This window comes from Pristiophorus japonicus, chromosome 1, assembly GCF_044704955.1.
Source record: "Pristiophorus japonicus isolate sPriJap1 chromosome 1, sPriJap1.hap1, whole genome shotgun sequence".
Lineage (NCBI taxonomy): Eukaryota > Metazoa > Chordata > Chondrichthyes > Pristiophoridae > Pristiophorus > Pristiophorus japonicus.
This window is the reverse complement of record NC_091977.1, coordinates 218,101,553-218,124,584: the sequence shown is the minus strand read 5'-3', so window position 1 is coordinate 218,124,584 and position 23,032 is coordinate 218,101,553. Positions and strand designations below refer to the sequence as shown.

Genomic DNA, 23,032 nt, shown 5'->3' with positions numbered 1-23,032 from the left:
GCAGCAGACAGCATCAGACCCACCGACACCAAGACGGAGGCCATCAAGAATGCGCCGAGACCACAGAACGTGACGGAGCTGCGTTCGTTCCTGGACTCCTCAATAATTTGATCATTTCCTACCTGGGTTAAGCACCTTGCTAGAACCTCTATACGTGTTGCTACGTAAGAGGGATGACTGGGAATGGGGGAAATCACAAGAGACAGCTTTTGAGAAAGCCCGAAATCTGTTATGTTCCAACAAACTGCTTGTCCTGTAAGATCCTTGTAAACATTTAGTGTTAGCTTGCGATGCGTCTTCGTACGGGGTCGGGTGTGTGTTACAACAAGCAAATGAATCGGGAATATTGCAACCGGTCGCTTATGCGTCAGGAGTTTGTCCAAGGCCGAAAGGGCCGACAGCATGTTTGATAAAGAAGCTCTGGCATGCGTTTACAGGGTTAAAAAAATGCATCAGTATCAGTTGGGGCTTAAGTTTGAGTTAGAAATTGACCATAAGCCGCTCATATCGCTGATCTCAGAGAGCAAAGGTATCAATACCAATGCCTCTGCTCGTATCCAAAAATGGGCGCTCACGCTGTCTGCATATAACTATGTAGTTCGCCACAAGCCAGGCACAGAGAACTGCACTGATGCTCTCAGTCGGCTACCATTGCACACCACCGGGGTGGAAATGGCACAGCCTGTGGACTTGCTATTGGTGATGGATGCATTTGAAAATGAAAAGTCATCCGTTACAGCCCACCAGATCAAGACCTGAACCAGCCAGGATCCTTCACTGTCCCTTGTAAAAAACTGTGTCCTCCATGGGAGCTGGTCCAGCGTCCCAGCAGAGATGCATGAAGAGATCAAGCCGTTCCAGCGTCATAAAGACGAAATGTCCATACAGGCGGACTGTCTTTTGTGGGGTAATTATGTGGTTTGGCCTAAAAAAGGCAGGGAAACGTTAATACGCAACCTACACAGTACCCACCCAGGCATAATAATGATGAAAGCTATAGCCAGATCCCATGTGTGGTGGCGCGGCATCGACTCAGATTTGGAGTCTTGCGTGTTCCAATGTAACACTTGCTCTCAACTGAGCAATGCACCCAGGGAGGCACCGCTAAGTTTGTGGTCATGGCCTTCCAAACCGTGGTCTAGGATCCACATCGACTTCGCTGGCCCATTTCTAGGCAAAATGTTCTTGGTTGTTGTGGATGCTTATTCAAAGTGGATTGAATGTGTAATAATGTCTCCATCGAAAACCTACGAGCCATGTTTTCCACTCACGGCCTGCCTGATGTCTTTGTCAGCGACAACGGGCCATGCTTCACCAGCGCTGAACTCAAGGAATTCATGACCCGCAATGGGATCAAGCACGTCACATCTGCCCCGTTCAAGCCCACATCCAACGGCCAGGCAGAACGGGCAGTCCAAACCATCAAGCAAAGCTTGAAACGCATGTCAGAAGGCTCCCTTCAGACCCGCCTGTCCTGAGTCCTGCTCAGCTAACACACCAGATCCCACTCGCTCACTGGGGTTCCCCCAGCTGAGCTGCTCATGAAAAGGGTGCTCAAAACAAGGCTCTCTCTCATCCACCCTGATCTCCATGACCACGTCGAGGGCAGGCGGCATCAACAAAGCATGTACAATGATCGCGCAAACTTGTCACGCGATATTGAAGTCAATGATCCTGTATTTGTACTCAACTATGTACATAGTCCCAAATGGCTTGCTGTCATAGCCAAAGAAGGGAGTAGGGTGTTTCAGGTCAAACTTGCAAATGGACTAACTTGCAGAAAGCATTTGGACCAAACCAAACTGCGATTCACAGACAGCCACGAGCAACCTGAAGAGGACACCACCAACTTCGATCCTCTGACACACTCACAAGTGGCAACCAACATTACGGTTGACCACGAAGCTGAACTCATCATTCCCAGCAGCCCAGCAAGGCCAGCTGCGCAGCAGCCCAGCGAAGAACCAACCAACTCACCCACACCTGCATTTGTACCGAGACGATCGACGCGGGAACGAAAAGCCCCAAATCGTCTTACCCTGTAAATAGGTGTACAATTGACTTTGGGAGGGAGTGATGTTATGCATGCAACCATATGTAACCAGCATTCTACTGCCACAAGAGGATGTATCTGTTGGAGTCCCAAGTGATCCCAGCATCTCTTGGGAGCACTGTATATAAGCAGGCCTCCCATGCTATATGAATACGCTAGAGTTAGACTAAAGAGACTAAGGTAACACTGTGATGTATGGAGAAAGACAAGACTGAACACTGTGAGCTCAAAGTAAAGTGTGACCGTAGTCTTTTATTGCAGGTCTACAGACTGCCTCTCCAACCTGTGAGGCCTCCTTAAATACCTGTGCTCCCAAGGGATTGTGGGATCCCTTGGAACTCCAGGGGATGAGCCCTCTGGTGGCTGTAGAGAGTAAATATAAGTTTGCAACTATAACAACACTCCCCTGCAAAGTCAATGGTGTAACTATTTACAATGTAATTTGATCTGGGGCCCTTCTTGCCCTGGTTGATCGTCTCGGTGTGAAAGTTGGTATTGTTGAATCATTTGTTGAGCCCTCGCTGGGCTGCTGTGCAGCTGGCCTTGCTGGGCTGCCTGATGTGTTGAGCCCTGCTGGGCTGCTGTGGATGATGGGTTCTGCTTCGTGGTCAACCGTGGTGCTAGTTGCCACTGGTGTGCATGTTGGGGATCAAAAAAGGTAGGGTCCAAGGTGGGTTGCTCAGGATAGTCCGTAAATCTGAGTTTGGTTTGGTCCAAGTGTTTCCGGTGAATGAGTCCATTTGAAAGTTTGACCCGAAACACCCTGCTCCCCTCTTTGGCCATGACAGTGCCGGGAAGCCACTTGGGACCTTGTACATAATTTAATACAAATACAGGATCATTGATTTCAATCTCGCGTGCCACATTTGCGCTATCATGGTATGTACTTTGTTGAAGCCGCCTGCTCTCTACCTGTTCATGTAGATCAGGGTGAACTAACGAGAGCCTTGTCTTAAGTGCTCTTTTTATTAGCAGTTTAACAGGTGGGATCCCAGTGGGGTCTCGTGCGGTAGCTAAGCAGGACTCGGGATAGGCGAGTCTGCAGTGAGCTTTCAGTTACCCTCTTCAAGACTTGTTTAATGGTTTGCACTGCTCTCTCTGCCTGACCATTGGATGCTGCTTTAAACGGGGCAGATATGACATGTTTGATTCCGTTGTGGGTCATGTATTCTTTGAACTCAGCACTGGTAAAACTTGGCCCGTTGTCATTCACCAGGACATCGGGTAAACCATGTGTGCCAAACATGGCCCGCAGGCTTTCAGTAGTGGCAGTGGATGTGCCAGCCAACATGATCTCACATTCAATCCACTTGGAGTACGCGTCTACAACCACAAGGAACATTTTGCCCAAGAACGGGCCTGCATAGTCGACGTGGACCCTAGACCACGGTTTGGAGGGCCAAGACCATAAACGTAGTGGCGCCCGCCTGGGTACATTGCTTAGCTGCGAGCATGTATTACATCTGTGAATGCAGGACTCTTAAGTCCGCATCAATACCAGGCCACCACACATGGGATCTGGCTATCGCTTTCATCATTACGATGCCTGGGTGGGTACTGTGGAGGTCATTATTGAAGGTGTCTCTGCCCTTCTTGGGGACCACTACTCAATTGCCCCACAAAAGGCAGTCTGCCTGTATAGACATTTCATCTTTGCGCCACTGGAACGGGTTTATCTCTTCCTGCATTTCCACTGGGACACTGGACCAGCTCCCATGAAGCACAGAGCTTTTGACTAGAAATAATGAGCGGTCCTGGCTTGTCCAGGTTTTGATCTGCTGGACAGTGACGGGTGATTGCTCATTCACAAATGCTTCCATAAGCATGGTTAGATCTGCAGGCTGCGCCATTTCCACCTCCGTGGTGGGCAATGGCAGCCTACTGAGAGCACCGGTGCAGTTTTCTGTGCCTGGCTTGTGGTGGATGGTGTAGTTGTATACGGACAACGTGCGCGCATCTCTGGATGCGGACCGATGCTTTTGTATTTATCCCTTTACTCTCGGAAAACAGGGATATAAGTGGCTTATGGTCAGTTTCCAATTCGAATTTTAGCCCAAACAGGTATTGATGCATTTTCTTTACCCCATAGACACACGCTAAAGCTTCTTTCTCAATCATGCTGTAGGCTCTCTCAGCCTTAGACAGACTCCTGGATGCATAAGCAACCGGTTGCAGTTTCCCCAAATCATTGGCTTGTTGCAATACACATCCGACGCCATATGACGACGCATCACATGCTAGTACCAAACGCATAAATGGATCATACAACTCAAGCAATTTCTTTGAGGATAACAATTTTTTCACTTTTACAAAGGCATTTTCTTGGCTTTTGCCCTAAACCCATTCATTCCCTTTCCGTAGTAAAACATGCAGTGGTTCTAACAGTGTGCTAAGACCCGGTAAGAAGTTACCAAATTAGTTCAGGAGTCCCAGAAACGACCGCAGCTCCGTCATATTCTGTGGCCTCGGTGCATTCTCGATTGCCTCCGTCTTCGCGTTGGTGGGCCTGATGCTGTCCGCCGCAGTCCTCCTTCCCAAGAACTCCACTTCAGGCACCAGGAAAACGCACTTCGAACATTCTAACCTGAGCCCCGCACGGTTGAGTCAACTAAGAACCTCCTCCAGGTACTGCAGGTGTTCGACTAAGTTCTGACCTGTGAACAAGATATCATTCTGGAAGACCACGGTGTGCGGGACCGACTTCAGTAAGCTTTCCATGCTTCTCTGGAATATCGCCGCTGCTGATTGGATTCCAAACGTGCATCTGTTATAAGCAAAAAGACCTTTGTGCGTGTTGATGCAGGTGAGGGCCTTTGATGATTCCTCCAGTTCCTGCGTCATTGTGGCTGAAATCAGATCCAGCTTCGTGAACATCTTTCCTCCCGCCAGCATTGCAAAGAGGTCGTTGGTCTTTGGTAGTGGGTATTGGTCCTGCAGGGAGAAACGATTCATAGTTACTTTGTAATTGCCGTCTCCCTTGAGGACTGGGACGATAGGACTAGCCAACTCATTGAACTCGATTGGTGAAATTATGCCCTCTCTTTGCAGCCGGTCTTGCTCGATCTCAACCCTTTCTCTCATCATGTACTGTACTGCTCTCGCCTTGTGATGGATGGGTCGCACCCCTGGGATTAGGTGGATATGCACTTTTGTTCCTTGGAATTTCCCGATGCCTGGTTTGAACAGCGAAGGAAATTTGTTTAAGACCTGGGCACACGAAGTGTCGTCAGTGGGCGATAGTGCTCGGACATCGTCCCAGTTCCAGCGTATCTTTCCCAGCCAGCTCCTGCTGAGCAGCGTGGGACCATCGCCTGGTACCACCCAGAGTGGTAGCTTGTGTACCGCTCCATCGTAGGAGACCTTTACGGTGGCACTGCCGATTACAGGAATCAGTTCTTTTGTGTAAGTTCTTAGTTTCGTGCTAACTGGAGTTAAGGCTGGCCTTCAGACCTTGCTGCACCACAATCTTTCATAAGTCTTTTTGCCTATGATGGACTGGCTCGCGCCCGTGTCCAGCTCCATTGACACCGAGAGTCCATTTAGTTCAACATTCAGCATTATTGGGGGACATTTTGTGGTAAATGTGTGCATCCCATGTACCTCTGCCCCTTCTATCTGAGGCTATGGTTCATCGTGATCCTCCGTGGATCTGTCCTCCTCTGCAACATGGTGGTTTGCAGGTTTAGCAGGTTTTGCAGCTCACCTGCACACTCGTTGGAAGTGTCCCATTGTTCCACAGCCCTTGCAAACTTACCCTTTGAAGCGGCATGAATGGAAATGCTGATCACCCCTGCAGCGCCAACAAGGTGTTAATGGCCTTGCATTCATCACCCTTGACGGTGGATTCTGAGTCATCTGCGGATGTGCACCTGCCCTGTACGTTACAATTCGAAAACAACGTCACTTTGTTCACAATACTTGTAGCAGTACTCGTGTGCTGAGAGATTTGCTTTGTATTATCACTGGTGGCAATGAACGCCTGGGCTATTGCTATGGCCTTACTCAAGATTGGGGTCTCTACAGTCAAAAGTTTGTGAAGTATGGTTTCGTGGCCAATGCCAAGTACGAAAAAGTCTCTGAGCATGTGCTCCAAGTGTCCTTCAAATTTGCAATGTCCTGCAAGGTGTCTCAGCTCGGCGACATAACTCACCACTTCCTGTCCTTCAGACCTTTTGTAGGTGTAGAACTGGTACCTCGCCATCAGAACGCTTTCTTTCGGGTTCAAATGCTCTCGGACCAGTGTGCACAAATCATCATACGCTTTCTCCGTGGGTTTCGCTGGAGTGAGCAGATTCTTCATGAAGCCATACGTTGGTGCCCCACCGACGGTGAGGAGGATCACCCTTCGTTTGGCAACGTTCTCTTCCCCATCTAGTTCGTTGGTTACGAAATATTGGTCGAATCACTCCACAAAAGTTTCCCAATCATCTCCTTCCGAGAATTTCTCCAGGATGCCCAATGTTCTCTGCATCATTGGGTTCGCTATCTGTATCGTGTCACCAGTTGTTATGTATGGAGAAAGAGTCAGACTGAACACTGTGAGTTCAAAGTGTGACCTTAGTCTTTTATTGCAGGTCTCCAGAGTGCCACTCCAACCTGTAAGGCCTCCTTAAATACCTGTGCTCCAAAGGGATTATGGGATCTCTTGGGACTCCAGGGGATGAGCCCTCTGGTGGCTGTACAGAGAAAATACAAGTTTACATATATAACACACACTTACTCACGTCTACAGCACTCAATCACATTACTTTATTCTAGACATAACAAACTTTTATAATATATCTTAAATAAACCAGTCATAGGGCAAATCTGTTCAGCACTGATTGATTATCAGAACAATAGGTTGTGGATGAATGTGGATGCTGAGATATAACAAGTGGTAATTTAATAAGTATTTCAAGGCCTTTCAGGATTGTATAAAGCTGCACCCTCTTAAAATCAGTGGCTCAACAAATGCACAATCAAAAGTAACGTCAAATTGTATCCTGTTGTGGGAGTTCGGGGAGTCGAGCGTCCTATAAAGGCCCGAGAGTCGGAGGAGGCGGCCACAGGAGCTGGAGTTCAGGGAGTCGAGCGGCCTATAAAGGCCCGAGAGTCGGAGGAGGCGACCACAGGAGCAGGAGTCCGGGGAGTCGAGCGGCCTATAAAGGCCCGAGAGTCGGATGAGACGGCCACAGGAACGGGAGTTCGGGGAGTCGAGCGGCCTATAAAGGCCCGAGTGTAGAGGAGGCTAACTGGTGCAGGTGTAGGGACAGAAGGTAAACAAAGAATTAGAAAGCAATCGAAGGATGACGTCACAGCCAAGCAGGTAAGTGATTGGCTGGTGCATTGGTGAGTATTTAATCTTTTTTTCTTCTTTTTATTTCCTTATCAGTAGGTAACCTTTGATATTGTTGCCAAATTAAGTTAATCTAAGGGTTAAGTCATGGCAGGAGAGCTCAGACATGTGTCATGCTCCTCCTGTGCTATGTGGTAACTCAGGGATGCTTCCAGTGTCCCTGACGACTACATGAGCAGGAAGTGTATCCTGCTGCAGCACTTGACAGACCGCATTGCGGCACCTGAGATGTGCATGGATTCACTCTGATGCATCCGCGATGCTGAGGATGTCTTGAATAGCAAGTTTAGTGAGTTGGTCACACTGCAGACAAAGGTTACTCAGGCAGATAAGGAATGGGTGGCCATCAGGCAGAACAGTGGAAGGTAGTGCAGGGGTTCCCTGCGGTCATCCCCTCCAAAACAAATACACCGTTTTGGGTACTGTTGGGGGGTATGACTCTTCTGGGGAAGGCAGCAGTAGCCAAGTTCATGGCACCCCTGCACTATCTTCCTTCCGCTGTTCTGCTGCACAGGAGGGCAGGAAGAAGAGTGGGAGAGCTATAGTACTAGGGGATTCTATTGTAAGGGGAATAGATAGGCGTTTCTGCTGCCGCAATCGAGACTCCAGGATGGTATGTTGCCTCCCTCAGTGCAAGGGTCAAGGATGTCTCGGAGCGGCTGCAGGACAATTTGGAAGGGGAAGGTAAATAGCCAGTTGCCGTGGTGCATATAGGTACCAACGATATCAGTAAAAAATGGGATGAGGTCCTACAAGCTGAATTTAGGGAGCAAGGAGTTAAAATGTAGGACCTCAAAGGTAGTAATCTCAGGATTGCTACCAGTGCCACATGCTAGTCAGAGTAGGAATCACAGGATAGCTCAGATGAATATGTGGCTTGCGGAGTGGTGCAGGAGGGAGGGATTCAAATTCCTGGGACATTGGAACCGGTTCTTGGGGAGGTGGGACCAGTACAATTCGGACGGTCTGCACTTGGGCAGGACTGGGACCAATGTCCCAGGGGAGTGTTTGCTAGTGCTTTTGGGGAGGGGTTAAATTAAAATGACAGGGAGATGGGAACCTGTGCAGGGAGACAGACCGAAGTAAAATGGGGGCCAAAGCAAAAGATAGAAAGAAGAAAAGTAAAAGTGAAGGACAGAGAAACCCAAGGCAAAAATCAAAAAGGGCCACATTACAGCAAAAGTATAAAAGGACAAAGTGTGTTAAAAAGACAAGCCTGAAGCTCTGTGCCTCAATGCGAGGAGTATTCATAATAAGGTGGACGAATTAACTGTGCAGGCAGCTATTAACCAATATGATATAATTGGGATTACGGAGACATGGCTCCAGGGTGACCAAAGCTGGGAACTCAACATCCAGGAGTATTCAACATTCAGGAAGGATAGACAGAAATGAAAAGGAGGTAGGGTAGCGTTGCTGGTTAAAGAGGAAATTAACGCAACAGTAAGGAAGGACTTTAGCTTGGATGATGTGGAATCTGTATAGGTAGAGCTGCGGAATACCAAAGGGTAGAAAACGCTAGTGGGAGTTGTGTACAGACCACCAAACAGTAGTAGTGAGGTTGGGACAGCATCAAACAAGAAATTAGGGATGCATGCAATAACGGTACAGCAGTTAGCATGGGCGACTTTAATCGACATATAGATTGGGCTAACCAAACTGGTAGCAGTATGGTGGAGGAGGATTTCCTGGAGTGTATTAGGGATGGTTTTCTAGACCAATATGTCGAGGAACCAGGGTTGGCCATCCAAGACTGGGTGATGTGTAACGAGAAAGAACTAATTAGCAATCTTGTTGTGCGAGGCCCCTTGGGGAAGAGTGACCATAATATGGTAGAATTCTTTATTAAGATGGAGAGTGAACCAGTTAATTCAGAGACTCGGGTCCTGAACTTAAGTAAAGGTAACTTCGATGGTATGAGACGTGAATTGGTGAGAATAGACTGGCGAAAGATACTTAAATGGTTGACGGTGGATAGGCAATGGCAAACATTTAAAGATCATATGGATGAACTTCAACAATTGTACATCTCCGTCTGGAGTAAAAATAAAACGAGGAAGGTGGCTTAACCGTGGCTAACAAGGGAAATTAGGGATTGTGTTAAATCCAAGGAAGAAACATATAAATTGGCCAGAAAAAGCAGCAAACCTGAGGACTGGGAGAAATTTAAAATTCAGCAGAGGAGGACAAAGGGTTTAATTAGGAGGGAAAAAATAAAGTATGAGAGGAAGCTTGCTGGGAACATAAAAACTGACTGCAAAAGCGTCTATATATATGTGAAGAGAAAAGACAAATGTAGCTCCCTTGCAGTCAGAATCAGGTGAATTTATAATGGGGAACAAAGAAATGGCAGACCAATTGAAGAAATACTTTGGGTCTGTCTTCACTAAGGAAGACACAAATAACCTTCCGGAAATACCAGGAGACCGAGGGTCTAGCGAGAAGGAGGAACTGAAGGAAATCCTTATTAGCCAGGAAATTGTGTTAGGGAAATTGATGGGATTGAAGGCTGATAAATCCCTGGGGCATGATAGTCTGCATCCCAGAGTACTTAAGGAAGTGGCCTGAGAAATAGTGGATGCATTGGTGATCATTTTCCAACAGTCTTATCAACTCTGGATCAGTTCCTATGGACTGGAGGGTAGCTAATGTAAAACCACTTTTTAAAAAAGGAGGGAGAGAGAAAACGGGAAATTATAGACCAGCTAGCCTGACATCAGTAGTGAGGAAAATGTTGAAATCAATTATTAAAGATGAAATAGCAGCGCATTTGGAAAGCAGTGACAGGATCGGTCCAAGTCAGCATGGATTTATGAAAGGGAAATCATGCTTGACAAATCTTCTAGAATTTTCTGAGGATGTAACTAGTAGAGTGGACAAGGGAGAACCAGTGGATGTGGTGTATTTTGACTTTCAAAAGACTTTTGACAAGGTCCCACACAAGAGATTGATGTGCAAAATTAAAGCACATGGTATTGGGGGTAATGTATTGACGTGGATAGAGAACTGGTTGGCAGACAGGAAGCAGAGAGTTGGGATAAATGGCCCCTTTTTAGAATGGCAGGCAGTGACTAGTGGGGTCCCACAAGGCTCAGTGCTGGGACCCCAACTATTTACAATATACATCAATGGTTTAGATGAAAGAATTGAGAGTAATATCTCCAAGTTTGCAGATGACACTAAGCTGGGTGGCAGTTGAGCTGTGAGGAGGATGCTAAGAGGCTGCAGGGTGACTTGGACAGGTTAGGTGAGTGGGCAAATGCATGGCAGATGCAGTATAATGTGGATAAATGTGAGGTTATCCATTTTGGTGGCAAAAACATGAAGGCAGAATATTATCTGAATGGCGGCAGATTAGGAAAAGGGGAGGTGCAACGAGACCTAGGTGTCATGGTTCATCAGTCATTGAAAGTTGGCATACAGGTGCAGCAGGCGGTGAAGAAGGCAAATGGCATGTTGGCCTTCATAGTTGGGGGATTTGAGCATAGGAGCAGGGAGGTCTTGCTGCAGCTGTACACGGGCTTCATGAGGCCTCACCTGGAATATTGTGTTCAGTTTTGGTCTCCTAATCTGAGGAAGGATGTTCTTGCTATTGAGGGAGTGCAGCGAGTTCACCAGACTAATTCCCGGAATGGCAGGACTGACATATGAGGAGAGACTGGATCGACTGGGCCTGTATTCACTAGAGTTTAGAAGAATAAGAGGGGATCTCATAGAAACATATAAAATTCTGACAGGACTGGACAGGTTAGATGCAGGAAGAATGTTCCTGATGTTGGGGGAGTCCAGAACCAGGGGTCCCAGTCTAAAGATAAGGAATAAGCCATTTAGGACCGAGATGAGAAGAAACTTCTTCACTCAGAGAATTGTTAACCTTAGGAATTCTCTTCCGCAGAGAGTTGTTGATGCCAGTTCGTTAGATATATTCAAGAGGGAGTTGGATATGGCCCTTACGGCTAAAGGGATCAAGGGGTATGGAGAGAAGGCAGGAAAAGGGTACTGAGGTGAATGATCAGCTATGATCTTATTGAATGGTGGTGCAGGCTCGAAGGGCCAAATGACTTACTGCTGCACCTATTTTTTTATGTTTCTATGTTTCTATGTTGTCAACCACACATTACCATATCATCATCATAGGCAGTCCCTCGAAATCGAGGAAGACTTGCTTCCACTCTAAAAGTGAATTCTCAGGTGGCTGTACAATCCAATGCGGGAATTACAGTCTCTGTAACAGGTGGGGCAAACAGTGGTTGAAGGAAAGGTGGGCAGGGAGCCTGGTTTGCCGCATGCTCCTTCCACTGTCTGCGCTTGGTTTCTGCATGCTCTCGGTGACGAGACTCAAGGTGCTCAGCGCCCTCCCGGATGCTATTCCTCGACTTTGGCCGGTCCTGGGCCAGGGATTCCCAGGTGCCAATGGGGATGTTACACTTTATCAAGAAGGCTTTAAGAGTGCCCTTGAAGTGTTTCCTCTGCCCACCTGGGGCTCGTTTGCTGTGCAGTAGTTCCGAGTAGAGCACTTGCTTAGGGAATCGCACGTCGGGCATGCGGACGATATGACCCGCCCAACGGAGCTGGTCGAGTGTGGTCAGCGCTTCAACGCTGGGATGTTGGCCTGGGTGAGGACACTGACATTGGTGCATCTATCTTCCCAGTGGATTTGCAGGATCTTGCGGAGCCAGCATTGGTGGTACTTCTCCAGTGTTTTGGTCCACGTATATGAGCCACTACAGTCTTGAAAACCATAAGCTTTGGGCCAGATTTGAAGTCCTGATCTTCAAATATTCTCTTCCTCAGGCGACTGAAGGCTGAAGGCTGTGCTGGCAAACTGGAGGTGGTGTTGGACCTCGTCATTGATGTTTGCCCTTGCTTGATAGTAGGTCCCGAGGTACAGAAAATGGTCCACCTTGTCCAAGACCGAGCCGTGGATTTTGATGACCAGGGGACAGTGCCGTGTGGCGGGGTCAGGTTGGTGGAGGACCTTTGTCTTACGGATGTTTAGTGTAAGGCCCATGATTTCGTATGCCTCGGTGAAGGTGTTGACGATGACTTGGAATGCGGCCTCTGAGTGTGTGCAGATGCAAGCGGTGTCCGGGTACTGTAGTTAGACAACAGAGGATGCGATGACCTTGGATCCAACCTGGAGGCGACGTAAGTTCAACAGGTTCCCATTGGTTTGATAGTTTAGTTCCTCTCTAGCGGGGAGCTTATTGATAGTGAGTTGGAGCATTGCAGCAAGGAAGATCAAGAAAAGCATTGGTGCAATGATGCAGCCCTGCTTGATCCCGGTCCGGACCGTGGATTGGGTCTGTGGTGGATCCGTTGGTCAGGATCACAGCATGCATGTTGTTGTGGAGCAGGCAGAGGATGGTGACAAACTTTTGGGGGCAGCCGAAACGGAAGAGGACGCTCCATAGTCCTTCACGGTGGATAGTTTCAAAGGCCATGTACAAGGGTTGCTGCTGTTCCCTGCATTTCTCTTGTAGTTGTCGCGCGGTGAAGATCGTGTCCATTGTACCCCTTAGTGGACAGAATCCACATTGTGACTCTGGGAGGAGTTCTTCAGCCACAGGGAGAAGACAGTTGAGGAGGATTCTTGCAATGACTTTCCCAGTGGCTGACAGCAGGGAGATTCCTCTGTAGTTGCCGCAGTCAGACATGCCCATTTTTGAAGATGGTCACGATTACGGCATCTCTGAGATCTCCTGGCATGCTCTCCTCCTTCCGGATAAGAGAGATGAGGTCATGCATTCGTGCCAATAATGCTTCTCCGCCATACTTTAGTGCATCAGGGGGGATTCCATCTGCTCCTGAGGCCTTGTTGTTCTTGAGCTGATGGTTGGCCTTTTCTACCTCGTGCAGGGCTGGGATTTTGCTGAGATGATGGCGGGTAGCATGCTGCGGGATGGAATCGAGGACGCTGATGTCGAAGGCAGAGTCTTGGTTAAGGAGATCTTCGAAGTGCTCCTTCCAGCAGGCCCTGACTGCCTCGGTGCCCTTACTGGATGCCTCTCTGTTTTTGGCCAGCAGTGGGGTGGGGCCTTGGGTGCTTGGGCCATAGGTGGTCTTGACTGCAGTGAAGAATCCTTGCACGTCAAGGTTGTCGGCCAGCTGCTGGATCTCCTGTGATTTCTCCACCCACCATCTGTTCTTTAGGTCGCGGGATTTTTGTTGGACCTCGGCCTTGAGCTGCCTGTAGAGCTGCTTTGCTGCTCCAGAGTTGGGTTGCTGCTTTAAATTCAGAAATGTCTTGCGCCTGCAGCTTATAAGCTCCTGAATCTCCTGGTCGTTCTCATCAAACCAATCTTGGTGTTTCCTGGTTGAGTGACCGAGCATCTCTTCGCAGGCGCTGGTTATGGAGGCCTTGAGGGCAGACCAGGCGCTGTGGGCACTCTGCATCTCAGGGTCATCGAGGGTCACCAGGTTGGCAGTGAGGCGCTGGCTGTATAGGACTTTCTAAACTAGGTTTTGAGTGCCTCGGCGTTGATTTTTCTGCAGCATTGTTTCTGTTGCCGTCGCTGCTTTGGGGCTGTATTGATGTTAATGATGGAGTGCACATTACATCAGTGTGACTAAAACAAAGCATGAATCTTCTCACTCTCAAAACAAAAATAATTTGCCAAACGTCGTGAAGTAGTGTCCCTTTAAGATTGACATCTGCATACATATTCACACGCACACACACATATACACATATACACACACACACCTGTGCGCAGATAGGTGTTTCCTGCCTATGCATTTTGCAGCAGGTAAAAGCTATAGGTAAGCAGTGCAGTTAAATCGGAGTTTCAATGGATAGTGTTTTGTTACCAAGATGAGGAGAAACTTCTTCACTCAGAGTTGTTAATCTGTCGAATTCTACACACAGAAAGTTGTTGAGGCCAGTTTGTTAGATATATTCAAAAGGGAGTTAGATATGGTCCGTCTAAAGAGATCAAGGGGTATGGAGAGAAAGCAGGAAAGGGGTACTGAAGTTACATGATCAGCCATGATCATATTGAATGGTGGTGCAGGCTCAAAGGGCCGAATGGCCTATCCCTGCACCTATTTTCTATGTTTCTATGTTTTCCATTTTCAGAGTGCTAGGTGCTATTGAGAAAATGTTCATTGTGTTCCCTTTATGTATGGAATGATCTTGCTCCCTTGCCGTAGAATTTGTATTAGTGCAAAGTATTGACCGCTCCATGTAAGTGGGAGTTGAGGGTAGAATATGTCGAGCTGAAGCTGACGAGGTCTGTTGCTGGAATGTGAATTGAACAAACACACAGTCTGGAGCTTGGGTCTCAGAACTGCTGTAAATTCTTTTGTGGTCTTATTTCGTTATTGCTCACTCTAAGAGGCAGTCTGTGAATGGAATCCAGGGCAGAAAGGATACATTGCTCACACCAACTTTCAAAAATGGTTTGAACTGCTTCCAGTCCAAGCATGTGACTGCTGCTCTCCCAAAGTTAGCAGAACTAGAATCATTTCACATGCAATGATTGTATTTGTGATTTTTTTTCCACAGAAGCTATCACTATAAAAAGGGATTTAAATACTTTTTCAGACTTTAAAAAAAAATGCTGTAAATACATTGCTTTCATTGAATAATGTGAGCAAATTATTTAGTTTTGTAGATTTCCATGAAATTGATCTTTAATGAATGACTTTGAAATGGAATGACTAGGATGTAGACAAAGTTAGAAGCCATTCTTCACCAGTGACTTTTCACAAACAGCAATGGCCATTTCAGCCGGGTTTTCTTTGGCTGCGGGAGGCATGTTAAAATTGGAGTTGGTTAGATGGGGGCAGGAAGGGAGTAGATTTCCCCCCCCCATTTCCCCCCCCCATTTCCCCCCCACCCCCTCACCGTTATATTTACACTGCCTCCAGGGCTGGTTTCCACCATCAAAACCACTGCCACAGTGGATAGTTGCACCATGAGATGTGATACTAAGCAGTAAAGAGCAGCAAAATCCCAGCTTTAACCTTTGAGCAGTGTTGAATTATCTGCTTTCATCTATAGTAGTGGTGGGATGATACAATTATGTTCACCCTCACTACCTGGGCAGTAACTTGGTGGAGTGGGTCGTTCGCCCATTGTACAATCTGCCCCGTGACAATGGTATGATAATTGGCTCTGATCTAAATCTACAGGTAGATCCGCTTCGCCAGATCACCGCCAGGTAGTGAAGGTAAAAATTAGTCCCCATCTCCCTAGATTAGGAAGGAGAATTTACCCAGCACCCCCCACCCCCCACCCCCGACCATGATCCACTACTGGAATGTGTACAGATATGGACCTTGGCTGAGGGCTAGGTCTGGGTCAGCTGTGATACCTGCATCATGAAATAGTCTGCTCGGACAGACTGTCCAGGCTCACTCGTGAAAATGGCAATGTGGCTGAGGTTCGGAAACATTATGGGACAGGATCCCAAGAGTGGACTGTCTTCATGAGCAGAGGCCAGAAAATTGGATTTTGTTTTAAAGTTACTGTCATCAGTTTCAAAGGTCGGAATAGCTAGTTTCGAAGGCACAACGAAAGATATGAAAGTGATGCCATTGTATCGGAGTGCAGCAGTGTTTAGATAGCAGGCAGGACATTTCAAAAATATCATCCACCTCTCTCTTCAAGTGTTGAAGTTGTAAAATGTATTGTTATAATCTGAAATTTTAAATATATATATATATATTTAATCTTGTAAAAAAAAATTAGTTTAACTATAGCTATATCTGAAAGATTATTGGTATAATCGCTCTTATTTCTATAAACGGTACTAGAAGGTTTGTTATTATTTCTGCTGGCTGACATCACACTCACTGCATTCCCAGGTTTATTCCGCAGCCCTGGTCCCCGTGTAGCACAACCTGTGGAGTTGGAACTCAGGGTCGCAAGGTCACATGCCAAGTGCTCCTCTCCTTTTCCCAGTCAGTCGAAGACCTGCCAGATGATGAGTGTGAAGGCACCAAACCGCAGACAGAACGAGCCTGCTATACAGGGCCATGCAGTGGGGAAACAGTAGAATATGACCTTGAAGAGGCAGATTTATTGTCTACCAACCTTCAGGACTTTGATGAGCTGTATGACTGGGATTACGAGGGATTCACGGAGTGCTCGGAATCATGTGCAGGAGGTAAGAAACTGTCTGGTAAATCTATTTTCCCCAATGTTACTAAACAAGTTAAAGCTATCGAATCATCCTTTAAAAAAAATTGCTGAGTATTTGTCAGTTCCTGACTGCAAAATCATATCAATCTGTCAGCCCCATTATCTGCTTTTTACTTCACCCCAGTTGAATGCCCTTCACTCCTCACCTAACCAAACAGACACGCTCAACAGTGAGGAAACTGAATAAAAACAGAAAACGTTGGAAATACTGTCTGAGCTGCCTGAGTATTTCCAGTATTTTCTGTTTTTATTTCAGATTTCCGGCATCCGCACTGTTTTGCTTTGTGAGCGAGAATGCAGCTGCCCCAGTTTAAACAAGAGAAAGGAGACTGTTGTGGTTGAACATAAGAATTAGGAGCAGGAGTAGGCCATTCAGCCCCTCGAGCCTGCTCCATCAATCAATAAGATCATGATCTTTTACCTCACTTGCATGCACTATCCCCATGTCCATTGATTCTCTTAATCTCCAAAAATCGATGGATCTCTGCCTTGAATATAATCAAAGACTGAGCATCCACTGCCCTCTAGGCTAGAGAATTCCAGAGATTCACCACCCTCTGAGTGAAAAAGTTTCTCCTCATCTCAGTCCTAAATGGCCGACCCCTTATCCTGAGACTATGACCCCTGGTTCTAGACTCCGCTGCCAGGAGAAACATCCTCCCTGCATCCATCTTGTCAAGTCCTGTAAGAATTTTGCATGTTTCAATGAGATCACCTTTCATTCTTCTAAATGCTTGAGAATATAGGCCAAGTCTACTCAATCTCTCCTCATAAGACAATCCCCCATCCCAGGAATCAGTCTGGTGAACCTTCGTTGCACTCCCTCTATGGCAAATATATCCTTTCTTGGGTAAGGAGACCAAAACTGTTTACAATACTCCAGTTGCGGTCTCACCAGGGTCCTATGTAATTGCAGTAAGTTGTCTTTACACTTATAATCAAATCCTCTTGTAATGAAGGTCAAAATAATCTTTTGCTTTCTAATTGCTTGCTGTACCTGCATGTTAACTTTAAGTGATTTGTGTACAAGGACACCAAGGTCCCTTTGAACATCAACACTTCCCAATCTCTCTCCATTTAAAACATACTCTGCTTTTCTATTTTTCCTATCAAAGTGGATAACTTCACATTTCTCCACATTATAATCTATTTGCCATGTTCTTGCCCACTCACTTTGCCTGTCTATATCCCCTTCAAGTCTCTGTGCATCCTCCTCACAACTTATATTCCCACCTTGCTTTGTATCATCAGCAAACTTGGATATATTACATTTGGCCCCCTCATCCAAATCATTGATATACATTATGGATAGCTGGGGCCCAACCACCGATCCATGCGGCATCCCACTAGTTTTCTGCCCATTAAGCAATCCTTAATCCATGCTAGTATATTACCCCCAATTGAATGAGCCCTCATTTTGTCCAATAACCTCTTGTGTGGCAACTTATCAAATGCCTTCTGAAAATCCAAACCCCTCCCTTATCTATTCTACTAGTTACAACCTCAAAAAACTAACAGATTTGTCAAACATGATTTCCCTTTCATAAATCCATGTTGACTCTGCCCAATTCTATTATTCTTTTCTAAATGCCCTGTTACCACATCCTTAATGAAAGATTCTAGCATTTTTCCTACTACTGATATCAGGGTAACTGGTCTGTAGTTCCCCGTTTTCTCTCTCCCTCCTTTCTTAAATAGTGGGGTTTCATTAGCTACCTTCCAATCTGCGGGATTACATTAGCTACTTTCCAAACAACTACTTTGTATTGGAGTACCACTGAATAAAGTGTCAAACACGGTGAGCAGCCTGGTATATGTTCAGTAGCTTTCAGTAATGCTTATGAAAGCCCAATATACTTTAATTACTTGAAGAGATTTTAAATTGTGCTAACTGGCAAGAAAATCCTTAATTACTGAATCTCGTTCTAAAATCACAATAAACATTGTTACCAAAGATTTTAAAACTATTCAAGAAAAAATATTTTAATGCAGAATTTAATAGCACTAGTTAATTTAAAGGTGGGTTAAGCTGAGTAGGAGGCAGTGATTAATTCAGAATTCTCAAACATCCCTCTCTGTTGCAGTTTACTCACTTGGTGATATTGGAATTCTCCCATTAGGTGTGATCGCTCCTTTTATTTTCTGAATATTTTGTGAAGAGTGTAAAAGGTGAATGGGATGTAGATGCAGATGTAACGCAGCCACTGAAGCATGGGAACATGGCAGTATAAGTGTATACTTTCACTGTCTCCAGAGAAAGGCACTGATACCAAGTATGCAACCTCTGACCTCAAGGAGGTACAATTCAGAAGGAACTGGTTACCCACTTGGCCTCAGAATAGTTGCAACTGTCATCATGTGTCACAAAACAATTACAGTTTCTTTCCTGAAGTCCGCAGATGCTTGGAATCCCTCATTGCACAGGGAGTGCGGTGGAATATCCACAATCAGGTCATTCCGATCTTTAGTACATCCCATCAGTACAATATTTTCACAGGAAACTATTTAAATTAAATACTGCTGGCCCATTCTCAAAAAAGATGACATCTTCTATGCAGACATGTAGTTCTAGATCATATAAATAATACAAAGAATGGCAGTATCTCCTTGTAGCCCTGCACCGGAATATGCTTCTACCAGTTGCGTGACTATTAATTTCGATAGGATGGAGCTCAGGAGGCTGGAGGCAGGCCTCTTGGAGAAATCGTGGAGGTAACAAATGTGTGTATTAAGGTCACAGCAGCAGAGTAGTACTAACAAAGCTTGTGGCAGAGTCTTCAGCTGCCTCAGTCCTTCTCCTGTTGGAGTACCACTGAATAAAGTGTCAAACACGGTGAGCAGCCTGGTATATGTTCAGTAGCTTTCAGTAATGCTTATGAAAGCCCAATATACTTTAATTACTTGAAGAGATTTTAAATTGTGCTAACTGGCAAGAAAATCCTTAATTACTGAATCTCGTTCTAAAATCACAATAAACGTTGTTACCAAAGATCTTAAAACTGTTCAAGAAAAAATATTTTAATGCAGAATTTAATAGCACTAATTAATTTAAAGGTGGGTTAAGCTGAGTAGGAGGCAGTGATTAATTCCGAATTCTCAAACATCCCTCTCTGTTGCAGTTTACTCACTCAGTGATATTGGAATTCTCCCATTAGGTGTGATCGCTCCTTTTATTTTCTGAATATTTTGTGAAGAGTGTAAAAGGTGAATGGGATGTAGATGCAGATGTAACGCAGCCACTGAAGCATGGGAACATGGCAGTATAAGTGTTTACTTCTTTTATCTCATTTCACTGGACACAGCAAAGGCTGAGGGCCCTGACAACATGTCAGCTAGTGTACTGACCTGGGAACCTGAGCTCATACCTTCCCCAGTCAAGCTAACACTCCAACCTACCCAACATTGTTGGAGATTACCCACGAATGTTATGCCCACAAAAAACAGGATACATCTACCTAAATCTACCATCACTAAGGTGATGGAAGGAGTTACCAATAGTGTCATCAGGAAACACTGCTCTCAACATCAAAGAAACATTTGACCAAGAAATCAGCAGCCCTGAGAGACATGCAAGAGCTCATGATAAGTTGACACTAGGAGAGGACATGAAAGAAGATAAATCTATATTAATGCTGGAAGGTTTAGAAATAAGATAATAGAATTGAAGGAGTTGTGACAATGGATAACTAGAATATGGTGGAAACATCAGAAACATGACAAAAGCTGAGAAAGGAAATTAATTTAATAATCAAGGGAATAGAGTGTTGAGGAAGGACAGAAATGGAAGGGGTGTAACCACGCATGTCAGGGACAACAGGGAAGTAAATTAAGTTGATCCTGAGGGAGGAGGTGGGATACAGAGAGAACTACTTTGGATAGAAATCCAAGCTAAGACCTCAAGGTCAAGACAAGAAGGAGAGTTTGCTCCAGAAAGAAGTAAAGACGGTATGTGAGTTATTTTATTGAATGATTTCAATCAACCTGATATAAATTGGGGAAACCCAAACGGTCTAGACTTGATAAATTATTACAGTCGGAGGAAAAATTAAGTCCTTTGAAAGAATAACACTAGTCATGCAAATAAAAATTAAATCTAAACCATGCTCAATACTACAAACATAGAAACATAGAAAATAGTTGCAGGAGTAGGCCATTCGGCCTTTCGAGCCTGCACCACAATTCAATATAATTATGGCTGATCATGCAACTTCAGTACTCCATTCCTGCTTTCTCTCCATACCCCTTGATCCCTTTAGCCGTAAGGGCCACATCTAACTCCATTTTGACTATATCTAATGAACTGGCCTCAACAACTTTCTGTGGTAAAGAATTCCACAGGTTCATAACTCTCTGAGTGAAGAAGTTTCTCCTCATCTCCGTCGTAAATGGTTTACCCCTTATTCTTAGACTGTGACCCCTGGTTCTGGACTTCCCCAACATTTGGAACATTCTTCCTGCATCTAACCTGTCCAATCCCATCAGAATTTTATGTTTCTGTGAGATCCCCTCTCATTCTTCTAAATTCAAGAGAATACAAGCCTAGTCGATCCACTCTTTCTTCATATGTCAGTCCTGCCATCCCGGGAATCAGTCTGGTAAACCTTTGCTGCAATCCCTCAATAGCAAGAATGTCCTTCCTCAGATTAGGAGACCAAAACTGTACACAATATTCAAGCTGTGGCCTCACCAAGGCCCTGTACAACTGCAGTAAGATATCCCTGCTCCTATACTTGCTATGAACAACATGCCATTTGCCTTCTTCACCGCCTGCTGTACCTGCATGCCAACTTTCAATGACTGATGTACCATGACACCCAGGTCTCGTTGCACCTCTCCTTTTCCTAATCTGTCACCATTCAGATAATATTCTGCCTTCCTGTTTTTGCCAACAAAGTGGATAACCTCACATTTATTTACATTACACTGCATCTGCCATGCATTTGCCCACTCACCTAACCTGTCCAAGTCACCCTGCAGCCTCTTAGCATCCTCTTCACAGCTCACACTGCCACCCAGCTTAGTGTCATCTGCAAACTTGGAGATATTACATTCAATTCCTTCATCTAAATCATTAATGTATATTGTAAATAGCTGGGGTCCCAGCACTGAACCTTGCGGTACCCCACTAGTCACTGCCTGCCATTCTGAAAAGGATCCGTTTATTCCTACTCTTTGCTTCCTGTCTGCCAATCAGTTCTCTATCCACGTCAATGATTACCCCCAATATCATGTGCTTTAATTTTGCACACTAATCTCTTGTGTGGGACCTTGTCAAAGGCCTTTTGAAAGTCCAAATACACCACATCCACTGGTTCTCCCTTGTCCACTCTACTAGTTACATCCTCAAAAAATTCTAGAATACTTGTCAAGCATGATTTCCCTTTCATAAATTCATGTTGACTTGGACCGATCCTGTCACTGCTTTCCAAATGCGCTGCTATTTCATCTTTAATAAATTGATTCCAACATTTTTCCCACTACTGATGTCAGGCTAACTGGTCTATAATTCCCTGTTTTCTCTTTCCCTCCTTTTTTAAAAAGTGGTGTTCCATTAGCTATCCTCCAGTCCATAGAAACTGATCCAGAGTCGATAGACTGTTGGAAAATGATCACCAATGCATCCACTATTTCTAGGGCTACTTCCTTACGTACTCTGGGATGCAGACTATCAGGCCTGGGGATTTATCGGCCTTCAATCCCATCAATTTCTCTAACACAATTTCCTGACTAATAAGGATTTCCTTCAGTTCCTCCTTCTCGCTAGACTCTCGGTCCTGTAGTATTTCCGGAAGGTTATTTGTGTCTTCCTTAGTGAAGACAGAACCAAAGTATTTGTTCAATTGGTCCGCCATTTCTTTGTTCCCCATTATAAATTCACCTGATTCTGACTGAAAGGGACCTACATTTGTCTTCACTAATCTTTTTCTCTTCACATATCTATTGTAAGAAAACTATCAGAGAAGAGATAAAACCTTTAATAGATGCTTGAAACTGCCAATGAGCACAAGATAGCAAATATTCTGTGTGATTACTTCCTCCATGTATTCACACGAGAAAACATGAACAGTATGCTCTCCCCCAAAAAGCAGAATCAAGACTTTGGCATAAATGAGATGGAAATCCAGACAATCTGAAAGGATTTGAAACAAATAAATCTGCAGGGTTAGATAGTACATATACCAGCTTGTTGAGAAATACTAATAAGCACATTTGTGAGGCACTTACAATCCTTATGAGGGAGTCAATATGGAAGAAGCAGTAGATTGGAAACAGGCTAATGTGGGGCCCATATTCAAAAAGGGTGACAGTACAGACACAGGCAACTATAGACCCATTAGTCTTACTTCAGCTCCATGTAAAATAATAGAATCGATTATCAGGAGTATGAGGATTATCTGTGCAACAGCAACCTAGTAAACAGCAGGTAACATGGCTTTAGATAAAGCAAATCCTGCCTGACCAACCACCTTGATTTCTTTAATTAGTGACAACC

General features: G+C 45.3%; 1 protein-coding gene across 1 annotated transcript in view; it reads left to right on the top strand.

Annotated features, from left to right (window-relative positions):
- LOC139260510 (ADAMTS-like protein 1) overlaps positions 1 to 23,032 on the top strand; it is a 456,828-nt gene that overhangs the window by 223,528 nt on the left and 210,268 nt on the right. The window contains exon 14 of the mRNA XM_070877021.1: positions 16,203 to 16,504. Within this exon, the coding sequence (XP_070733122.1) occupies positions 16,203 to 16,504 (302 nt within the window). The remainder of the gene's footprint in view (positions 1 to 16,202; positions 16,505 to 23,032) is intronic.